Below are 24,755 nucleotides of genomic sequence, written 5' to 3'. Positions count from 1 at the left end.
CTGATCAAACTCATGGTCATCCCAGATATTAAGCATTATATCTATATCTATCTATATATATATTATATACAAGATATTAATACTGCAATGGTAATCTAATGAAGAACCTCCAGGGTTATATTTTTAGAGTTTTATGTTGTGGCCAGGGTAGGCTAATACTTATTTCCCTTCCCCTCCCTAAAACTTCCTTGTGTTCTAAAACTTGCTCTCCAAGGGTCCTGACCTTTCCTAGTAAGTCGTCATAGTTTTCTACTTACAGGGAAGTCCCAGATGTTAAGAATACTACAACAGTGATCTAGTCGAACATCTACCTTTATAAGTTACCTACACAGTTGTAATTTGTGTAATAAATAACTTTGATAGACAGATAGAACACAAAGTACAATCATTATATGCAAGAGACTCAGGTAGAATGAGCAGTTATTTATTTACAGTTACACAAAGACTAACATTCATAATACAAAATCTGTGATTTACATCACATACAGGCTCAGCACTAAAACATCATATTCAACAGTGAAATATGTTCAACCATTATATAGTAGAATGGCTGTTTATAGGAGGGCAACGTTTTAGTTTAAGTGGTAAAGACATGAGGCAGCAATATGAAGATGAGGTGAGACCTTTGAGTCAAGTTATTGAAAGCACACATTAGATACTGACATATAGGGTGACACATTTGCATAGCAGGTAGTGTTATCATCTCACAGCAAGAGGTTCTCCAGTTCATTTTTTGGCTGGGGGTGTCTTCTGTATGGAGTTTGCTTGTCCTCCCTGTGTTTGTGTGGGTTTTTTCCAGGTCCTCGGTTTTCCTCGAACATTCCAAGAAATGCCGTAGGTGGATTGGATGCTCTAAATTTTGCTATAGGTGTGAATGTTTGTGGTAGGGAAGAACAACCTTGGCAGGTCTAGCCACTCAGCCATGTGAGCATTGGCTTTAGATGACTGTCACAGTTGAAGTGACACTTTGACCTCAAGTGCAAAAATGGGAAAAAGGGGTAGTGAATGGATGGAGAGATAATGGATACTGAGTGTGCAAAAGTTCTGCTGTTGCTTTTATAGAGGAAACTATGCTAAGAAACAGCTTAGAGCAGAAGGAAGAATTTAAGGGAAGTCAGTCTATGTTGTTGTAGCTGTTGTCAAAGTCCAGCTGTTTTTTTTTTTTTTTTTTTTTTTTTAAAGAATTGATTATAACTTGTTCCAGAAGCAAGGAAGCCATTGAATACTATAAATGTGTCATGTTTGCTGCTATTGATCACAAATGTTTAAGGATGATTGCCTTTGTATACCTATTGACCCAGCCATCATTATATTCCAAACTGAGAATCTTGAGGTGGAGAGGGTCTTTCTTTGTGTGCAAACAAGGTATAGAACCCCCTTCAAGACGTGGTATGTTACTGAAGACAAGGTTTACATTTTGACGTTGAGAAATCTAGGTTTTTAAAGCCCTTCTTTTATCTTCGTGAGGAAGCTTTGAACCCTTGTAGCTGAACCAGATGTTTAGCTGAGAGACTGCAGAAGTAGGTACTGTGGTCTGACTGGCTAAATGAGTGAAGTATAGATTGGAGCAAGGACTTTCCTGGAGCAGCTAGTATTCAATCACCTTAAGTATCATATGGATCACCCTGAAGGCCTTTCTTTGTACAATAACAAATTGTTGGTCAAAGGTGAGATTCTCCATCTGAAACATTCTTTTGGTTCCTAATAACATAATCCACCTTAAAAGTATTTCTCTCCTTGTAGTAGGTGGTAGGGAGCACCTACTTTTCACAAGTAGGTGTACCACATTTGTTAACATTGTTAGGTCAACCCTTGCATTTGAAAATATAATGCTGAAGAAGCGTAGACTAGAAATAGAGTCCTGCAGTACACTGTTGGTAACATCAGTCACTAAGAAGAGTTGACTTTCTAGCTTTGCCATTTTTGTTCATCCAACTATATATCCAGTAACATCCAAGCTCACTGAATTTGTTTATAATTTCTTTATAGGGTTGTGTTGAAGGCCTTCATAAGCTCAGGGTCGGCTGTGTTCTTGCACAAGGCAGCTGCAACCTCAATTCTTTTGTGCCTTTTGGGTTTGGGATTTTTGGTAATTGTTTGATAATGTTTCTGTTTCAGTACAGATGACTTAGAATTGTTTTTGAATCATAGGTTGTACATGTGGAGAAGGGATGATATGATTTGTTCTTCACAGCACATGACGAACCAAGAAGGTATGTTGTTTGAACTGGGAGGGACATCCAAAGGTGTCTGATCTGTAGCGTTTAAGGATTTTTGGTTCATAGCTAAGTAATGGGCTAGCTGCCCTCTTGGGTAATTTTAAGTCTAGCCAGTGTTTCTTTTTGTGCTTGAATTAACGTATCCCATATGGTTACTCACAGTGCTTGTGCATTAGTGGTGGTGTAGGTTTCCTAGTGTATAGTGTGGTAGTTTAGATCACCTAAGAAAATGGTATTGGGTTTAATATTGAATAATTCTACTTCCTGTAGATTGGAGTTGTGGCTTTAGTGTTATAGAGGTAGTTCTATATCTAGCAAATATATGGTATGAGACCTTTTTAATAGTTATTTGGACATGAAGAATCTCTGGTGCATCACGCCGCTTTACCAGCATTGATGCGAGTGTGTTGTGGATGAAAATTGAGACATTTCCAACTGTTTTTTTTCCTGTCCTACACAGTAGGTGATCTAAATGTGGGGAAGGCTTCATAGCCCTGCACAAAGAGAGTGCTCTGCGCTATTTTAAAGCATGTCTCATTTACTACATAGATGTCAATGTCCTCCAGGGTGAGAAGGGCTTGTAGGGATCATTGGTGGTGCTTTTTGTTTAGTAGAACATTGGGAAATAGAGGAAAAAGGTAGGGGAGTTTGGGGAGATTGTTGGAAAATTTGGAGAGAGCAGAGGGAGGAGCATAGGGAGACATACAAGAGTGGAGGAAGATGCACACAGGTGGATTATATCTTATGTAGAAGGGCCAGTCTGAAGGAGATTGGAGACTGTAAAGTGGTGGCAGGGGAAAGTGTAGTTAGGCAGCATGTAGTTAGGCAGCATAGGATGGTGGTTTGTAGGATGACATTGGTGATCAAGAAGATGAGGATGAGTGTGAGGGCAGCACCAAGAATCAAATGGTGGAAATTGAAAAAGGGTAATTGTGAGGTGATATTCAGGGAAGAGTTAAGACAGGCACTGGGTGGCAGTGAAGAGTTGCCGAATAGCTGGGTAACTACAGCAGAGCTAGTAAGAGAGATGGCTAGAAAGGTGCTTGGTTTGACATCTGGAAAGAAGGAGGAGGACAAGGAGACCTGGTGGTGGAATGAAGAAGTACAGGAGAGTATACAGAGAAAGAGGTTGGTGAAGAAGAAGTGGGACTGTCAGAGAGATGAAGAAAGTAGACAAGAGTATAAGGAGATGAGGTGCATGGCAAAGAGAGACATTGTGAAGGCTAAGGATAAGGCGTATGAAGAGTTATATAAAAGGCTGGACACTAAGGAGGGAGAAAAGGACCTGTACGGATTGGCTAGACAGAGGGACAGAGCTAGTAAAGATGTGCAGCAGGTAAGGGTGATAAAGGATAATGAGGGAAACGTACTCACAAGCGAGGAGAGTGTGTTGAGCAGATGGAAAGAGTACTTTGAGGGGCTGATGAATGAAGAGAATGAGAGGGAGAGAAGGTTGGATGATGTGCGGATAGTGAATCATGAAGTGCAGTGGATTAGCAAGGAGGTAGTAAGGATAGCTATGAAGTGGATGAAGAACGGAAAGGCTGTTGGTCCAGATTACATACCTGTGGAAGCATGGAGGTATTTAGGTGAAATGGCAGTGGAGTTTTTAACTAGATTGTTTAATGAAATCTTGGAAAGTGAGAGGATGCCTGAGGAATGGAGGAAAAAGTGTTTTGGTACCGATTTTTAAGAATAAGGTTGATGTGCAGAGCTGTAGTAACTACAGAGGGATTAAATTGATTAGACACAGCATGAAGTTATGGGAAAGAGTAGTGGAAGCTAGGTTAAGAAGAGAGGTGATGATTACTGATCAGCAGTATGGTTTCATGCTAGGAAAAAGCACTACAGATGCAATGTTTGCTCTGAGTGTGTTGATGGAGAAGTACAGAGAAGGTCAGAAGGAGTTGCATTGTGTCTTTGTGGATTTAGAGAAAGTATATGACAGGGTGCCTAGAGAGGAGTTGTGGTATTGTATGAGGAAGTCGGGAGTGTCAGAGAAGTATGTAAGAGTGGTACAGAATATGTACGAGGGTAGTGTGACAGCGGTGAGGTCTGTGGTGGGAGTGACGGATGCGTTTAAGGTGGAGGTGGGATTACATCAAGGATCAGCTCTGAGCCCTTTCTTATTTGCAATGGTGATGGACAGGTTGACAGACGAGATCAGACAGGAGTCCCCGTGGACTGTGATGTTTGCAGATGACATTGTGATCTGTAGTGACAGTAGGGAACAGGTGGAGGAGACCCTGGAGAGGTGGATATATGCTCTAGAGGGAAGAGGAATGAAGGTCAGCAGGACTAAGACAGAATATATGTGTGTGAATGAGAGGGAGGATAGAGGAATGATGAGGATGCAGGGAGTAGAGGTGGCGAAGGTGGACGAGTTTAAATTCTTGGGATCAAAAGTTCAGAATAATGGTGAGTGTGGAAGAGAGGTGAAGAAGAGAGTACAGGCAGGATGGAGTGGGTGGAGAAGAGTATCAGAAGTGATTTGTGACAGACAAGTGCCAGTAAGAGTGAAAGGGAAGGTCTACAAGTGGGTAGTGAGACCAGCTATGTTATATGGGTTGGAGACAGTGGCATTGACAAAAAGGCAGGAGTCAGAGCTTGACGTGGCAGAGTTGAAGATGTTAAGATTTGCACTGGGTGTGAAGAGGATGGACAGGATTAGGAATAATTATATTAGAGCATCAGCCCAGGTTGGAAGGTTTGGAGACAAAGCCAGAGAGGCAAGATTACGTTGGTTTGGACATGCGCTGAGGAGGGATGCAGAGTATATTGGGAAAAAAGATGCTAAGGATGAAGCTGCCAGGTAACAGGAAAAGAGGAAGGCCTAAGATAAAGTTTATGGATGTGGTGAGAGAGGACATGCAGGTGGTTGGTGTGACAGAGCAAGATGCAGAGGACAGGAAGAAATGGAAACAGTTGATTGCCTGTGGCGACCCCTAACGGGAGCAGCCGAAAGAAGAAGAAGAGGAGGGAGAGAAGAGATTTATTTTAGAAAGTTTTGGGTCTCTGCCAGAGAGATCCAGTTGTGTTATATGCTTGTGCATACACCTCTCCCAAGACAGATGCACCCATCCTCCCTGCTTGTGATTCATATGTCAGAGCAGCTAATCAAACCCAGGTCACCTGCATTGTAATCAGGCTTTTATCCCTTTATGCCATGGCACTGGTTGGTTTTGTGTTTTGTGGAAGTGTGTTTGTTCCAATTCGTTGAGTTGAAGCTGCCATTACCTGTTAAACTGATGGATGGGTTTGTCTGGTTTGTGAGGGGATTTTGTGCTTGAAGTATTTTGGAGGATGAGGCGGTCCTTGGTTGGAGTCAGTGTAAGTGTGTAAGAAGAGAAGACTAATTAGTAGGGTAAGTCTTAAGAAAATGTGGAGCTTTAGTATACTTGGTTGTGGTTATGAAAGTGTCTTCTGTGACTAGTTATTTGATTAGTAAAAATTAGTCAAAAGACAGGTGGAATTGAGGTGTCCTGCTGGTTGATGGTGTGTATGTGAAATAATTGAGGGATTTGTTTGAGGGTGGTGTGTGTTTAGTGGAGGAGGTGTGCTTGAGGTGTAAATTGTAGATTGGTCTATTGAAATGGATGTGTTGTTTTGAAGAGAGGTTAGGAGGTGGGAAGAAGAGAAATACAGTTGTGACCATGGATGCATTGTAAGTGGTATTTGCTGGAGAGAGAGGGAGTGATAAGACGTTTTTGGAGAGTAGGAAAAAAGCTGAAACCAGTAGCAGGTATTTTTAAATTTTAATAACATGAAAGAAAGTGCCATAGTTTTGTGCAGATTTAAATAAGAACTGTAAAAAGAAATGCCATTAGATATATTACTGAGTATTTCTAAGTCTGCAGTGTGGATACTTTTTAAATTTTTGAAAATATCTAAACTTACTGAGAATTCTACAGAGAAAGAAAACGCTTTTTGGGATTCAGAAACATTTGCTGCTTTGCATATAAAGACTGGCCATACACAGGGTATGTACAGTTCAGAGATGCACTGAGCATGAGCAGTGTAGATACTCAAAATATATGTTAGTGGGGGTAAAATGTGAAGTTATGTGTATGCAAATGAGGAAAAACAAGATAGGAGAGTGACTTAGACATGGAATGATTCAGAAATGTATAAAGAGCTTGGTGTGATGAGCGATTACTGGTATTAATGACCATGCAAAAACCTGGTGTACATGCAGGGTAATTGTAGAAATATGTTGGGGGTTGTTGCAGCTTTAGTGAACATGTATAATGCAACAGGCCATTCTTGCAACTGAGCCCCACAGTGTTGTATATCACTACACTCGAAAATACCATATCATCTGGCCAAACGTAACATTTATGGCCTTTATGACACTGACATTGTTAACTGGTACCTTGTGGACGGGAGAGCCATGCTACATCTAGTAGACATATGTTGGCCGTATCTGCAGGCTCATAGGAGGCATGGATTACCTATCCCAGTAGATACCAAGGTATGTGTGATTTTAAGTATGCTAGTTGCAGGAATCTCTGACAGTGGGGTTTCCCAGATATCTGTCTTAAGAATACTTCATAAGTTTCTTGATGCCATGCTACAAGAAGTGGGAGACAACTTATGGGGCCCTTTTATACCACAGAAAAGATAGAGCCAACACTAGGTGGGATTTCTGTGATATAGGCCATTTCTCTGAGGTGCTGGCGAGGTCATAGACTGCACTGACATTGAAATAAATGCCCCACCTTGTGAGCTGGGAATGAGGTATATGGACCATAAAGGGTATCACTCCATAAACTATCAAGTAATCTGTAATGTATAGAGTATTGTTTAGCATGTGCTTGAAGGCCACACAGGCAGTTACTATGACTCCTACATGTGGCAAATGTGACATTTATGAATGGTTGGTGAGGGTAACTTTCAGTAGGGTCATCTTATTGGTACTGTCGATATGCCTTGGAAACCTGGTTGATGACACCTACCCAAAGTCTGCAGACTGTAACGACAATGGATACAGCTATGTCTAATCACAAACACAGGTTTTCATGGATCATATGTTTGAGTTGCTGATTGCACACTTTTTTTCTATCTGGATGTATCTGAGAGTGCTTTACAATATGATCCTAGTATGTGTGCTATGATGATCTCAGCTTGTGCAATATTATACAACATGCTTATGAGGAAGCATCTGCAGCAGGGAGACCATATCCTCAAAAACAACTACCAGTGTACAAAGTGGCGAAGGACCCACTACCAGAGAAGGATTAACATGCTAGATGGAGGTGGGCGCAGTATACTATGCCACTGACAAAGAGGGAGGGGCTTATACACAGCATAGACCCATAGTAAAGCTTATTCACTACAGTAAAAGTGATGCATGCATACCAATAACCAGACTGTGCTTACCTATGCATAGGCTGGCTACACTGTGCATCAGACATAGGTTACCCAAGTAACAAAGTACAAAGTGCAGGACACAGTTATCATTATATGCAATGGCTGGGGAGGAGACATCAGCTTTCAGTGTCTTCCACAGGGAAATGTGTGATTGCTATACAAAGTGAAACTTTCTGAGTGCACTGTGTAGCTGAAGTGGGTCTTGTGAGGATTACTGCAAAAGACTTTGTGAGAGACCACTGTCAATAGTTGTCTGTGAGTGTGTGAGGCACTTGGGGTTGTAGTGGTATATATGTGTGTGTGTGATGGAATGCAGACTCAGCAGTAGGTGTTGCAATGTGGCTTATTCTAATGGACAGGTCCAGGGCATGCAGGGAGGATATTTGTCATCCTATGAAGGTTGCCACCCATGAGACCTGTCTCTTCCAGTAGTATTACTAGCAGTAGCACACTCTTGGCCAGATGTTGATGTGCTGTGTAACCATGAACAGTATCCATCACCAGAAGTGGCATTATTCAGAGTGGCAAGATCTCTGGGATTGCCCATACATACCTCCACACTCATCTTTGTTGAGGAAGTAGTAGTGCTGCATGTCCATGACCTTGGCCTACTCCATCCATGATGGCTAACTTCAGTAGAGCCAGCTGTAGAGTGGTTATGTGAACTGGGTCTGGAATATGGTGTGGGGTATGTGAGGATCTGCTGTGCAACCAAAGCTAATTGATCTGGTCAAAAATGTCGCACACACAAGACATGCACTTTTATAGGCCATCACAAACACCCTGCAGTACCTGTATGAACTCTACAAAACTGTAGATTTGGTAGTTCTGTGCCTGTATGATGACCCTGCACATATAATGTGTTGCACAGTTGACACAGCTAGTTCTTGGGGAGGGTGGTACCCATGCTTTCTTTATACACCAGTGCACACACCCACATGGTCATCTGCATGCAGATACTGTGGAGGTTGTGGCAGACATTGATGGCTGGACGAAAGGGGGTGACACACGGCCTTGACCATGTGTGTTTGTGTGTGTGCACTAATTTGTCCTTCACATGTGAAGTGTGTTTCATGGGTGGTATCTACAAGCAAAGGGGCTACATCCATGGTCTGAGTTGGGAATCTGGTCTGCACAGATTCCAAACTTCCACGCCCACCTTACCTTCTTGGTATATAGAAAATGGACACCTGTCCCACAATAAACAAAAACTATCATCCTGCTTTTCTCTCCCAAGTCATGTTCATTCCTTAATAGTTTCCCTTATGCTTTTTCTTCTTTTTGCTTTCCTCTTTTTTATACTGTCTTATACTCCCTTTCCCACTTTTTAAAGTACTAAAAAATAGCTTTAAAAAGTGCCACAAGCCCTTTAAGGCTAATAGTTTCCTTTTTCATCATTATGCTTGTGTGTGCATGTGAATGTTCTGAACCGAGTTGCACATACACATACCATGTTCCCAAGATTTTGTTGTTGCAGTAGTCAGATGCCCTTGAGGAGTATGTTCCCTCACTGCAGGCCCTGTTCTGGCTATAAGAGGGTTTCTTAATTAGTTGCTGTTTTCCAACCATTTTTTTCATATGTCAGTCATTAATGAGCTTAGAGCTGCATTGCAACTGATAGGTAAACCATTGCCAAATCAACAAGATCATAGAGACCATGTTTCTGAATCCCAGAGAACATTTTTTTTCTCAGCCCTAAATATAATAAATTTTGCAAAATAGGAGTTTGTAATAAGTACCATGAGCAATCTACTTTAACAGCATAGTAGTCTAGTGTGACACTTTAGTGCAGACGTTTAAGTCGATAGAAAACTCCTAAACTTTATCGTGTAGTCCTGGGTCAAATTGCCCAATTCATAACTTGTATAACATGTGACTGAAGGAGATACTTAAACCTAATGATTGATGTTCTGAATGATGGGTTCGAGCCGATCCCTCGGCTCCTCGGCTCACTTTATGCCGTATTTTACTTACTTTTTTCAGAAATTTGCTGTTCCTATCATAAAAAACTGTTTTAACGGCTACTTTGTGCTTTGTGTAGTGATTGGAGTTTTTGAACTTGTAGTGTGTGATGGGCGTTGGTTTTCTGATTTCAGGCCTCTCTCAAACCTTGGGATTTGATCCCCTTGAGTTTTATTGTTGTTCCGGATTTGTTTAATCGGCAGTTGTAAACTGATTTTAGAGTCATCAGTCAGTTAAGTCAATTATATTAGTGTTGTGTCTTGCTGTCAGAGAATTTGCATTATTGGTCATAATGTCTCAGAATCCTAGGCCTTTCGGCTTTAAAAATGCACCAAATGTAATTTCAAATCCTCCAGGAGAGGAAAAATAAACTCATTCTTTAAGGCTTAATAAAAACCTCCTTTGAGAAGCTTTAGCATCCTCTCCTTCTCGGACTTGAGAGAGGGCGAACGCGGTCTGCCTCGATGCCACCAGTCTCCAGTGTCCTCCATCGAGTCGGGATTCGGATCGGATAGGTGATACAGAGAGGGTGCTTCCAGTCCCCCCAGTCCCAGTCTTTCAAAATTTTCCGACTCCAGTTGCCCTCGGAGCCGCCAGCCCATGCCCATCCCATTGCTATTCCTCACTTCTTCGGGCTGGGGGTGGGTGATGGGACCTACCTATGCTATTCCGGTTCCTCCTCCTCTCGGTGCGCGGCAAGGGGACTCCGCCGGGCTATTGGGCCTGTTACCCCCATTGGGGTTCCCCCTCCCCTCCTGGGGTTCTTGAGTTGTCTTCAGAGGAACCCCAAGGAAGAGCTCATTTGCAGACATCTTAGAGATCCTCAAACAACGAGGCGGCTGGATATCCAAACCCTCTGCTGATGAGTCAGTGCTCCTGTAGATGCCATGGTGGTGGCATCTGCTACACAACAGAATAAGGAGTCTAGGAGCATGGACAGGGTGAGAGCGCACCCTGAGGTCTCTGAATTATTTGGCACATTTTACCAGGCTTCAGAGGGATCTGGTCAAGGAGCTGTCAGATTAACCCTGAGCAGCAGCTAGCAGTCGGTTAGCTCTCAGTTGGCTATCCTTATGTCAATTTCTAACTCGTCCATGAGGCTCATTTCATATCGCGGGGCGGGTAAGCTGAGCACAGCAGGGGTGGCTCTGAGGAACACCTGGGCTCGCTTTGTGTCAGTTTATGGAGGCCTTTTGATGGGTCCTCTTTTCCAGAGGCAGAGGGCTCTTCAGCCTCCCACTCGTGAGGAGGGATTTGCCGTGCTGCTCGGAGCCCAGTCGGGTGCCGTTGCCATGCACCTAAAAGCCTGGGAGTCAATCACTCAGGACAGATGGGTGGAGGTTACACCATCCCATTCACATGCTCACCCCACCCACCACCCAGTCAAAGGGAAATTGCAGCCCAGAAGCTTTAAAGCTGCTAGAAAGGAGTCATCCAACGTCCCCCACAGACCCAGATCGATCCGAAATTACAGTGCCAAAAGGAGGGGACCTGAGACCAATTTTGGAAGCTCAGCAAACTATAAAATCCATCCGAAATCCAAATTAGACAGTCATTTCCAATTTTGTGCACTGCCCTTTGGTCTCACCACAGCCCCAGGGTGTTCACCAAGTGTTTGGCAGTAGTGACTGCTCACCTGAGGAGTCTTGGATTCCAAGTGTTTCCTATCTGGACGACTGGCTCCTGACTGCCACCACCAGGCATCTACTAATGGACGAGATAGACTCAAGATTGATGCTGCTTTCTTCCTAATCAAATGATCCAAACTTTACAAGGCCAGGTTCAAGCCCTGATTTCAAGATCCAAAGCCCCAGCCAGGATGGTCCAGTTCCTCTGGCAAGATTGCACATGAGGATTCTTCAGTGGCTATTGTCAACTCAATGGTCCTTTCAGGACCTTCCCTCAATCATCCCATTATAATTACAGAAACATGCAAGCGGGACCTTCGCTGGTGGCTTCAGACATCCAATCTAAATCAAGTCCTTTTGTTATTCCTCTCCAGTGGTCACCCTGACGACAGATGCCTCCCAGACAGGGTGGGGCAGGTTAGTTCAGGGCTCTGGCTTCCAGAGACTAGCTCTTCTCCACATCAATGTATTGGAGATGAGGGCTGTACTTCTGTCCCTACAGGCCTTACACAAGGTTCTCCTCAGGGCATAATCGCCATCCACACAGACAACATGTCGGTGGTCTGGTATCTAAACAAACAAGGAGGGACGCCATGAGGGTGTGGGAATGGAAATCAAATATATTGGCAGACAGATTGAGCAGGACAATTCTCTCCTCTCACGAGTGGTCCCTAAATGAAACAGTAGCAGCTCAGGTTTTCAGGAGATGGGGCAACACCACTAAACACCAAGTGCAAAGGTTCTTCTCCTTGACTCCCAACAGGGCTACTTTATGCCTTTCCTCCGATTCCACTTCTCTCCAAAGTCATTCAAAAGCTTCTCAATTGGGGTCCACAATGATACTGATTGCTCCATACTGGCGGTTTGGTTTCCTACCTAAAAAACACCGGTGGGCGATCCTTGGACTTTAGATCTAACAATTCATCAGTCGGGCGACAGCATCAGTCCCTACACTCCTTGAAGTTGACAGCTTGGCTCCTCCACTTCCGACCTTAGTCAGAAGTCACACATTAGACCGAAGTTATTCACATTCTATCTTCAGCCCACAAACCCACCACTAAGAAATTGTACCTCAGTAAGTGGAAGAGGTTTGCTATCTGCTCAACTCAGGGCTTAGACCCTATCAAGTTTTGAAATTCTTAACATCTCTGTTTAATCAAGGATCTTCTGTCTCTACTATTAAAGTCCAACTGGGCTATCTCTAAATTCCACGAATCCATGGATCCTCCATTGATGAGCAGCAGACTATGCAAAACTTTCATTATATTAAGACCCCAGTTTTTCATCCTGTGCCTCCGTGGGATCTTGATTTGGTGCTAACATCTTCCCACCGGCTGCTACATGTGAACTAAAATATCTGTCTTGGAAAACTGCCTTCTTAGTTGCAATTACTCTGCAAGAAGAGTTTCAGAGCTTCAAGCTCTGTCTATTAAACCACATGACTTGATTTTCCACAAGGATAGAGGATCACTTAGGCCTAATCCATCCTTTGTCCCAAAGGTCTGTTCTAATCTCTGTCTCCAACAATCTCTAGAGCTACCAGTTTTCTTCCCAAAATTCTCCAATGAAGCAGAATATACTCTCCATAAATTGGATGTTCACAGGCAATATTTAGACAGGACTGTAAGTCAGACCAGTTGTTTGTGTCCTTCTCAGACAATAAATTGGGTAAAACCATAACAAAAGCTACTATCTCCAAATGGATTAGAGATTGTATAACTCAGGCTTATTCTTCTTGAATAAGCAGCTTACAACATCTATCAAAGCTCACTCTACCAGGGCTATGTTCTATAGCTTTTCATTCCAAGCTCGCTATATCGGAGATTTGTGCTGCGGCTACTTGGTCCAATCTTTCATTTCCCACTATAAATTGGATGTGGCATCTACATCATTTGGTTCCACGGTACTCAGGAGTGTTTTCCAGTGAGCCACCCAGGATTCAGGTGCTAGGGACGCTGTCCCATCATTCAGAATGTAGGCGAGATAGGATCACATAACATCTTTTAGTTATGTACTCACCATAACTTCAGATGTTTGGGATCCATCTGCCTACATTCCTAATACCCACCCTCCTTCCCCTGCCTTGGAGATCAGAAGAGATTGAACGGTTTTGAGTTCTACTGTTTTATCTTGTTTCATCTGACGATGTTACATAAGCAGGGCGTGCATGTATGCGGACAAACTAGATCTGGGGGACTGGTAGTGGTGCATCCTGGGATATGGTAAGCTCAGCCAATAAGAGACTTCGCTCTTTGGCATTAAAAGGCAGCGGTGAGCCGAACCCATCATTCAGAATGTAGGCGAGATGGATCCCAAACATCTGAAGTTATGGTGAGTACATAACTAAAAGTTCTGTGCCATTTCTGAAAAGAGGCACTTCTGTTAAATAAGCTTCACAAAGTCAACAAATTAACAACATAAAAATACGTAGTTGCTTAGTTTGAGATTTGGACCTGTATTCCACTGCAGTCTTTTATATACACCTTCATTTCTGAACAAGGGACATTTTATGTATTTATTTTATTTAGTTGTTGGCATTTTTGCTGAAAAAGAAGATACGACTGCTCAACAACAGAATATTCCAGCTCATCATCTCTATTACTGGCACTGTGGACTTAGGCTTTGGCTCAACAGTCATCCAGAACCGTGATGCATTTCGAGATCTACTCTGTGATTTTGAGGTATGGGCTATACATGTTTTTAGTATGCCGTTAGAAGGTTTAAAACAATGATTTGGTATACCTTTTGCAACACTTCAGTAACAAAATCAGATTTTATAATGACCATTCACAGTGAATCACTGTTAAGTGGCACTTGTTTTAGATTAGATAGATATTACTCTATCAATCTCATATTAAGAACATGCAGTATAATCTGCACAAGTTCTGGAAAAAAAAAGATTATTTCTACATATTTCCTTGGAATTACTGACACAGTCAAATGCCTTTCTTTTGTGTGGCTATCTTTCCTGCTACATGGGTGATAAAAATTAAACAAGTTAACGTGTGCTTATTGCATATTTTATTTAGTTTTTGTTCATACCTTTAGTTCAGTGAATTGTTTCTTATTGTATGTTGTTTATTTTGAATCCTTCACGTAAGAATGAGTGGTCAAATAATCCTTACAGTATGGAACTGTTTTGCACCTATTTTTGCAGGAAATGTTAATTAAGGAAAACATTGTTGAAAAGTGTCTTGCATCTTGAGCATTGCTAATTCTGTTGGTGCTGAAAGCACATCAGCCTAGCAGGGCATTGTATGTATGTGAAAAGTAAAGTACATACCCATTCATTTCCTAAGCAGAAGTTCCTAATACATTAGACAATAGATTTAGTATGAGAAATATTTCATATTAAGCTGATAATGAACAGGCAAAAAAAATATTTTTACACATGCATTTACCTTAAGAAATGCCTCATTGGCCACTATGAATGATGCACTGAAAGTGAATAGACAACTCAGAGTCCAAGGGACATTTCGTGAGGTTACTTAGAAGTGTGAAGTATTTTTATTTTGCAGAACCATGGTGCTAGCAGTATCAAAGTTGCCTTTCATGTTCCATGGTTTGCTAGTAAAAGCATCACACATGGCAAAAATAATGTTTTATTATTCAATACATTATTACTTCTATTTCATTCTGAATATGCTCATGGATTTAGCCTGTGTTGCAGCAGCTGGAGGCCTTAACTTTTTTTTCAAAATTTTCTGCACTGCTTTTTGAATGTAGTACAGTGGGAAAGAAGCAACAGTGTTACATGGATTAAATGCATAGAAGTACCATTCTCTAATCTTGAAACGGAGTGACACTCCACTATTAAAGTGTCTTACTGCGCAATTGTTATTTCTTTACCTATGTACCCTGTCTGCATTAATTTTTAATTATTGACGGAGATACTCTTACTTTAGCTCATTGGTACATATCTGGTTACTTAGTGATTGAAGTAAAGACATCAGCATTAATTGCCTTAGAATTCCAATCTCTCTGATAAACGTTGAACATCATACTCATGTCTGTCATGTACAGTCTTACTGGAGATACCACATTCTATTGCTTACTGACTGACTTTGAAACCATCCCATATCAATTTTCCAGTGGCCGATATCTCAAACAAAAAAAAAAAACTTTCCAAGTTTAGTTTAGAACACAACTGCTGTTTGGCCTTTTTATCAGCCTCAAGGGTGCTTAACTGCTACTGCACCTATGTATTATACTTGATAACACAGACAAGAGTTCAGTCCTTCAGGGTCAGCTCTCCAGTGCTCAGACATTGAGTACCTATTCCGTAAGGTCTAGAACCTGATATAAATGGTAGCCTGTTTTCACTGTTTCTTTACAAATTGCTGCCATGAATTCCCTCCTTATCCATGACCTGTACTGCCTATTCTTTACCCCTACCAACATGGTCTAGACAGTCATTCTGACATTGTTCCTTCTTTCATATTGACTGATTGAATATCACACACTGCCAGTTGCCTGATTCTCCAGTGCCTTCTAAATAAAGTAAAACATCCTCAATAACCTTTTCCTTTTGTAGCAGAGAAGAAAAGTATTATCATTTTCCATAGTTTTCTGCCCTTCTACTGCTCTGTCCCGATGTGTACTAATTTTTATTGTGAAATTGTCTTCTTACATGTACAGGCAAATCTTTTATAAGGGTTAGACTACAAACCAAGTACTGAATCAATTGCAAAATGACTTGCAGAATTAGAAAATAAAATTAAGGCAAGACCATTGTTGCTGTAATTATAGAGCAACATAGTTCTGTACCAACTAGTAGATCAAGCATTTCTTATCCTGCTGTTATCTAAAAGCGCACTAACACTTAGATGGAGATCAGCTGTTTTCCACACTGTCTGACTTGTACACCATTATTAATGAATACTGTCGAATAGACTTATTTATAAATCAAATTATTTTAAATCCACCACCCTTCAGTACATGAGTGCATTTGTTAAATATCTTAGACCTTCATTTCATTGATCTGTATATCTAAACCAGTTTTGTGTTAAACAGGCCTGTAATCAAGCATTCTTTCTTGTGTCTAAGAGCATCTCACTTAATCACTTTAACTTTGTTTTAGAAGTTGCTTATTACCAATGATTTGTCTCTTACCACTCATGACTTGTACACAAAGACATTTTCCTCCATTCTCTTTTATCTCTCTCACTTTCCTTTAACCAATCTTTAAAAAATATTTTTAAAAAATATAATCAAGCCTTTAAAAAGAAGATTGAAGAAATGAGGAACAAGGTGAAAGAACACAGTGATACAGAGCGTAAATGATTACAGAATAAACAGTGACAAAGATAGGATCTACAGTTTATGAAATCACACATGCTGAAGAATGACGAGGATTTAAGCTATGACCCTGATTACAGAATATAAAGTGTTGATGTAAAAAGTTATGGAAGGAAAAAACAATTTAATAATGACTCGGGATATCTTTACGTTTTACAAGGTTTTGTTGATGCAGCATGCTGTTTATTTCTAACATATTTTTTCAGCTTAAAATCCTACCTGCTAAATTGTGGGTCCATAATAAATGATTTTCTTCTTTTGTATTATATACATGCATTGAAGATGCATCTAATTGTAATGAAAAAAAAGAAATTATACCAGACATAACACCTTCCACCATAAGTTTGCTAATATAATGAAAACAATCACATACTATATTTGAAAAATTGCATTAAAACTTATAAATATGACTGTAGCTGGCAAGGCTTACACATTCTAAGAACAAATAAAAAAAGAAGCAAAGGCTCTGGCCTCAGTTTAGTCTATGCTTTTGTTTTGCTACAAGTGTTAGAGTGAATGCGGAGAGGGCAAAATTGAAGGGAGCGCAGTGGCATCCTTGACCCTAGTAGACACTTAATTGACAAGCTTGGTGGTGACAACCAGCTTTCTGAAATGTGTATCATAACAGTTTCATCGGGGTACATTTGAGATGAGAGACCAGGATGCTGAGCTGTAGCCAGCTTCATGACCAGAAGATGCAGACACATTAATGAGGCAGGACTGTTTACAGTTATCATAACCTAGCCAGATTGAGGGAGAGGAACTATGGAGGTGGCTATTTATTTGTCTTTGTTTACCGGGAAAGTCAGACTAGGTAATACCTATTTTCAGCGGAGGCCTGGGGAGAAAATTGCATTATACTAAGTTCCAGTTAAAGACAGAGTAGTCACATTTCTATTTACATTTGTGCACAAACAGTAGTTATGTTTATACATTCTAAGATTTTACAAAGGTGGAAGTTACTAAAGAGAAAGCTCATGTGCAATTAAGCTATTTGAGTAACTTCATGATGCATTTGTTATTCTTTAGTTGAGTATTTGTCAGAATGTGTTGGATTTTGTTAGCCTGACGTCAGATATGTAAAAAACTGTGAATCAGGCAAGGTGGTAGGAATTTATTTTGAAGTAAAATGCAGGACACCTTTTAATCACCTTGTATATTTACCATTGAGTGACCTCCCAAACCTTTTGTATCAGAGGCACATGGAATATATGCAAATTAACCTTATGAACAACAGGTGATCTGAAGTAGGAGATTCATTTGTCTGCAACCTGTGGGTCATGGATCCGATATCGGATCCGAACCGGCATGGTTTTCCAGCTATGGATCCGAGCTCTCAGCTCCTCCCCTCACCCATAATGCCCTGCTCTCCCTACATGACCCCAGATCTAGTTTGCCTTGCTGGTGACCAGATTGGAATTCAGAGCTCTTCAGCTAAGTGGTTGTTTTTTCACTTTAAAGTCCTAAATTTTATATTTTTCAGTTAGTTTTGTGTGAAAGTTGTAGGTTCCCCATCCTTATAGCTTAAAGTTTTTAAGTTTTAATAACTTTTATAACTTTAGTTATCCATCCCCTCGCTGGTGCGTAGTGTGTGTTTGGGCCTGTGTTTGCTTGGCTAGTTAGCCCTTATTATTGTTTTATTTTTCAAAAAAAAAAAAAAAAGGTAGTGTCCTTAGGATGTCTGACCCCCCTAAGGCTTTTTTCTCGAAGTGCTCCGAGTGTGGCCATAAGCTTTCTCCTGCTGATGGCCACACTCTTCGATGCCTTGGGGTTGAACACCTCACTTCTGGATGTTCCATTTGTGCAGGGTTCAACCCCAGGGCATTGAAGGAGCGGAGGTCGAAGCTGGTCCTGGCGGGTCTTTTGCCCCCAGACTTGGCTTCGGCTACCGCTCCTTCAGGGGGTACCGTTTCTACGGTTCCGTCCTCTCCTGATCCCCCTCCTCCACCGGGGACTCAACCTCCCCCTAGTGGTTTGGAGGAGAGGGAAGCAAGAAAAAAGGACCGGAGGGAGAAGCACCATAAGCGGCGGGCCGAGACCTCTGTTTCTGCCCCGCCTGCCAAGCGGGCTTCTCCTCCGGCCTCCTTGTCTGCTGGTTCTCCCCCTCTTCGGCTCCGGTCTCCAGTGTGCTTCTCACCGGGACCTGAGGAGGAGGAGACCCGATCTCCGTCGAGGCTATCGAGGAGGCACTCAAGGCCTACCTCGGTAGCCTCATCGAGATCTACCTACAGTTTATCTGACGCTGATCTGGACCGGATGATGAGAAGGTTCATCCAGACCCAGATGCAGATGGGAGTGCTCCTGCCCCCCCCCCCCTCTGGGGGGGAGCTCGACCCCTTTCTTTAAACCTATAGCTCCTTCTCCGACCCGCTACCCGGGTTCGGAGCGATTGGAGCCAAGCAGCTTCGGAGCCGGGGGTGGGTCGGCGCCGATAGTACTGGGTACTTCGGATCCGACCCTGCCCTCGAGTGCTTCGGATCCGACCTCTCGGAGCCTGGATCCGAGCTTCGGATCCGGGGGGATCAGTGCTCCTTCGTCGCCGTCGGTGTCGGAGCGCACTGCCCCCTCGGATCCGAGTGCTTCGGTGCCGGCTCCGATCCACTCTTCGGATCCGAGGGGGAGCCGATTATCGGATCCTTTGGTCGAGGTTGGCTCCCCCTCGGCTTTTGATGTAGTGGAGAGGGCCCAGTTGAGGGTTTCCGGACCCCCGGCACTTGCTTCGGCTCCGTCCCGCGCTCCATCTGCACTGGGCCAGGCTCCACCATCCAGCCACTGGGACAGCCCGCTCCTTTGCCCCAAGTTGTTCCTCTGGAACATGACACCGCTTGCGAGGGGTCCTCGGACAGCCCCCCTGAGGATGTCCCTCGCAAGCATACGTGCAAAAGGAGGCACATAGACTCCCCCGAGTCTCTCACAGAAGACACGGATTTGGAGGAAGGGGAAGGCTCCCCAAGATCACCCCCCGAGGATGTCTCCTTTGGAGACATCATGGAAATGCTTCGCATAAGGGGGGGTGGTCTGCCCCCAAGTCTTCCTCGGACGAGTCCGTGTTCTTGGAGGCATTTGAAGCGGGCCCATCTACCTCTTGGGTGTCCCCTCCTGCCGACCCCCTGGTGGACCTGATTACCACCAGGGCGTGGAAGGAACCGGACACTGTGCAGCCAATCCCAAAAAGGCCAGACCGCATCCTTAGTCCCCCGGCTGACCGTGCCCACTGGAGCAAGGGGCCTCCAGTAGATGCCATGTTGACGGCGGCAGCCACCAAGAGGGAACTTGCTCAGGAGAGTCCCTCAGTCCATCCCCCGAGCAAAGAGTCTCGGATGATGGACCACTTGGGGAAGCGAATGTTTAGTTCAGCGACCTTTTCAGTGAGGGCGCTGAACTACTTGGCACATGTGATTAGGATGCAGCGCGATCTTATCAAGGAATACGCTGCATCCCCCCCAGAGTCCATGTCGGAGGAGGACAAACTGTTGCACTCCACCCATATGGCCACTCTCAGGTCCGTGACTAATACCTCTATGCGGTTACTGTCCCATGCTACGGAGGGAGCCGCTAGAGCCGCAGGGGCAGGCCTAGTTACTAGACGTCAGGCCTGGCTCCGCCATTGTGATTTCACGGAGCCCTTCAAGGCGTCATTCGCGAACGCTCCCTTCGATGGTTCTGCCCTTTTTGGCAAAACGGTTCGCGATACTTTAACCCAGAGCAAGAAGGACGGGAAGACGCTGTCTGCCGTCGGAATCCGCTTCTCGGTGCCCCAGAGGTCCTATTCTAGGAACCAAAAGGGCCAAAAGAAGATGTGGTTCCGGAAGTCGCAGCAGTCCCAACCCGCTCCGGACAACCAGTCCTTCCGTGGCAGAGGAGGACAGGCAGGACGCCGCCCTAGGGCTAGAGGGGCTCCCAGGAACTTTGGGTCCAGAGAACCTTTCTCTGAATGGCCCGCGCAGCAACCCTGAAGGGTTGCCCAGCTGCTCCACTCTGGAGGCAGTCGGGGGGCGTTTCTTGGAGCACCTAGCGGCATGGGAGTCCATAACGTCAGACCGCTGGGTCCTCCGCATCATATCCAGAGGTTACCGCATTCCGTTTCATCACACCCCAAAATTAAAGTCCCTCCCCGACGTTCCACCCGGTCAGTGGGAGGCCGCTTTGGCAGAAATTGGCCATCTGCTGAAGAAAAGAGCCATCCAGCCCGTCCCCCCAGACCAGATCGGATCAGGGTTCTACTCCAGGTTCTTTTTAGTGCCAAAAAAGACGGGGGACCTAAGACCAATTTTAGACCTGTCACTCTTAAACCTGGCAGTTCCCAAGGAGAAGTTCCGAATGGTTACCTTGCAGTCCATTCTCCCCCTTCTGGGAGGAAATCATTGGATGTGCTCTATAGACCTCAAGGACGCATACTACCACATTCTAATGGACAGACGCTCCTGGAGGTTTCTTCGCTTCCGGCTGGGAGCCAGTCACTACCAATTCAGGGTCCTTCCCTTTGGTCTCACCACAGCCCCCAGGGTGTTCACCAAAGTATTAGCAGTGGTAGCGGCCCACCTGAGGCTTCAGGGGGTACAGGTCTTCCCATACCTGGATGACTGGCTCCTTACCGCCCCAACAAGGCATCTACTGTTATTGGCGCGAGACTCCTTTCTCCATCTAGCTCCCCGCCTGGGCATCACGATAAATGCAGAAAAATCCAACCTAGCTCCTACGCAGCTCATAGATTTTATAGGGGCCAGGTTAGACACGAGACAGTTGAGAGCCTTCCTCACGGCGGACAGAGTTCAGAATCTACAGCTCCAGGTGCGGGCCATCCTCCACTCCAGTTCAGTTCCGGCGGAATTGGTCCTGAGGGCTCTAGGGTCCATGGCAGCAGCGATAGCTCTTCTACCTCTCGCCAGGCTCAATATGCGGGTCCTTCAATGGACACTCCTAGTTCAGTGGTCTTATCTTGCTCTCCCAATGCATCATCCCATAGCGATCAGCAAGGCTTGCAAGCGGTCCCTCTTGTGGTGGCTCCACTCCCAAGATCTCCACAGAGGCAGCAACTTTTGTGCTTCTCCCCCTCTCGCCACGGTGACCACGGACGCCTCCCGCCTCGGGTGGGGGGGCATTTTGCAGGCCGGACGATCCAAGGCACGTGGAACGATTCAGAGACCTTACTGCATATCAATGTTCTAGAGATGAGAGCAGTGCTCTTAGCGTTGCAAGCACTTCAGGCCTTTCTTCCCTGGGGAACTATTGCGATTCAGTCGGACAACATGTCTGTCGTCTGGCGCATCAACAAACAGGGGGGAACCAGGTCTTACCCTCTTTGTCGAGAAGCCATGAGAGTGTCGGAATGGGCAATCTCCACCAACTGCTTTCTCATCGCAGCGCATATTCCGGGTCGGTCCAACATCCTTGCGGACAAGCTCAGTCGCACCATTCTCTCCCCTTACGAGTGGTCTCTCAATGCTCGAGTAGCGAAATGCATCTTCTCACGGTGGGGAACTCCTTGTTGCGATCTTTTTGCGTCTCCCTCAAACACCAAGTGCGACAGTTTTTTCGCTCTAATACCTCCGACCGGAGATACCCCAAGAGACGCTCTGGTGCATGCTTGGCCCCCCGGTCTTCTTTACGCTTACCCTCCTTTGCCTCTGATGCTCCAAGTTCTTCAGAAAGCCTCCCGGTTGGGGTGCAGAATGATTCTCATTGCCCCATTCTGGCCTCGACAGATCTGGTTCCCTTTCCTAAGGTCTCACTCAGTGAATCCACCTTGGATTCTAGATCCCATTCCGGATCTGATATCTCATCCGTCCCATCTACCAATCCCGAATCTGGACAACCTGAAGCTAACTGCTTGGCTGCTCCAGTTCCACTCCTGATCAGGACTCCCGGTATTTCGTCTCCCGTTAAGGCCATTCTGGTAGCGGCTCATAAACCATCTACCAGGAAAGTTTACCGCAGCAAGTGGAAACGGTTCTCCATTTGGGCGGAACGGCAAGGTCTAGACCCCTTCACAGTTCCCCTTCCTCTGATGCTTGACTTCCTAACCACTCTTTTTAATGATGGTGCCAGCAGTTCCACGGTCAAAGTACAACTTACGGCAATTTCTCACTATCATATTGGTCATGACTCCAGTCCACTGATGTCTGCCAAATTGTGTAAAATCTTCCTGAAAGGTACTTTTCTTCTTAGGCCCCCTGTAAAGCAAGCGGTTCCTCCATGGGACCTATCTTTGGTTCTTCAGGCATTGACCACTCCCCCCTTCGAACCTGCGGCCACTTTAGATCTGAAATTTTTATCTCTCAAGACAGCCTTTTTAGTGGCTATTACTTCGGCCAAGAGAGTTTCAGAACTTCAAGCCTTGTCCATCAAGCCTCCTTGCTTGGTCTTTCATCCGGACCGTGTATTCCTCAGGACCAACCCGTCCTTTCTTCCTAAGGTAGCTTCTGAAGCAAATATTAATCAATCCATTAACCTCCCTGTTTTCTTCCCTAAATATCAAAACAAGGGTGAATACAAGCTACATTCCTTAGATGTTCACAGGCAGCTTCATTTTTATCTGAACAGGACAGCTGGCCATAGGCAATCCGATCAGTTGTTTATTTCCTTTGCTAAATTCAATTTGGGTAAACCAATTTCCAAAGTCTCCTTATCACGCTGGATTTCACAGTTCATCTTATTGGCTTATCTAGCTTCTGGGAGGCCCGCACCTGAGGGGAGTACATGCCCATTCAACCCGGTCAGTTTCTACCTCAGCAGCCTTTAGAGCTAGGATTCCTCTGGATGATATTTGTTCAGCAGCCACTTGGGCTTCATCCCATACCTTTATTTCCCACTACAAGTTGGATATTACATCTAGAGGTAGAGCATCCTTCGGCTCCGCGGTCCTCCGGAATATCCTTCCATGACGGCCGCCCAAGATTCAGGTAGCTGAGGACTCTGTCCCACAGGTTGCAGACAAATGAATCTCCTACTTTAGATTTAGAAATTATGTACTTACCATAACGTTCCATCTGAGTAGGTGTATTCATTTGTCTGCAACCATCCCGCCCTCCTATCCCCCTGGCCTTGTCAGTTTCCTGCATAGTGTGTGTTACCCTTTACAGGGTATGCTGATTTATGGCAAACTTGATCTGAGGTCATGTAGGGAGAGCAGGGCATTATGGGTGAGGGGAGGAGCTGAGAGCTCGGATCCATAGCTGGAAAACCATGCCGGTTCGGATCCGATATCGGATCCATGACCCACAGGTTGCAGACAAATGAATACACCTACTCAGATGGAACGTTATGGTAAGTACATAACTTCTAATTTCAGCTCATTGGCAATTCTGAATGCCCGTGACTTGTTTCGTCATTTTAGTGGACAATTTCAGGCCATTACTGATTGGTTTTTCAGTGATCTTCTCACTCATTGTTTTAGTTTGTTGTTTGGGATATTTTTGCAGTGACCCTAATGATAATGGACATCAGCTGGGTATAACAGCCCTGTGTTTCTAATGCTTAGTCAAACACTCTGCTTGTGCTGTGCTGATGAGGTCATAAGGCCGAAATATGCATATCCACAGCTAGTGGGGTTTGGCTTTATTGGCCTGAAATTGTCCATTAAAATGACGAAACAAGTCATGGGCATTCAGAATTGCCAGTGAGCTGAAACACCTGATGTTCATAAGGCTCATTTGCATATATCCCATGTGCCTCTGATACAAGAGGTTTGGGAGGCCACTCAGTGGAAGTTCTAGCTTTGCTGGAGTTTTCATTTTGTTTTTACTGATTGTTTTTTCAGTGACCTTCTCACTCATTGTTTTATATATGTACCATGGATATTCTAAGATATAATTTTAAGAAAGTGGGGCATAGAAAATTAGAGAGCTAGTAACCTTGTTTGACTCTGGTAAAAAGACTATTTAGGTGGATTTTTGCATGTATAGCAGCAGAGATCTGTATATGACATGTTACGGTTGCTGAAGTTCTGTTATTTGTTAACTAAGTACTCTCATTTAAAGGGATGCTGCAAAATTTGCTGTGCCTAGAAAAAAACTATATATCTTTCCTAGATGAAACAAATAAAAATGTGCCAAACTGGCTATGGTTTAAAGCAAACAAAATAAAAGAAAAAAATCTAAAAACAGATTGGAACAGCCAGCGATACTTTTATGGGGGGGGGGGGGGGGCAGAGTAAGCACTTTTGACTATGTTGTTTAACAGACGACTTCAGAAACTTTTTTTTTATTTTCTTAAAAATATCAGGCAATATCCAAGCTGTTGTTTTTTTTTATGTTTTTGTTTCATTTATTCTTTTTTC

General features: G+C 44.0%; 1 protein-coding gene across 1 annotated transcript in view; it reads left to right on the top strand.

Annotated features, from left to right (window-relative positions):
- Positions 1 to 24,755, top strand: part of WDFY4 (WDFY family member 4) — a 4,454,583-nt gene that overhangs the window by 1,593,276 nt on the left and 2,836,552 nt on the right. Inside the window, exon 21 of the mRNA XM_044055648.1 lies at positions 13,708 to 13,860. Coding sequence (XP_043911583.1) covers positions 13,708 to 13,860 — 153 coding nt within the window. The remainder of the gene's footprint in view (positions 1 to 13,707; positions 13,861 to 24,755) is intronic.

Source organism: Protopterus annectens, chromosome 14.part0 (genome assembly GCF_019279795.1).
Source record: "Protopterus annectens isolate FY-2018-M chromosome 14.part0, PAN1.0, whole genome shotgun sequence".
NCBI lineage: Eukaryota > Metazoa > Chordata > Ceratodontiformes > Protopteridae > Protopterus > Protopterus annectens.
This window is presented reverse-complemented; position numbering and strand designations above follow the sequence as displayed.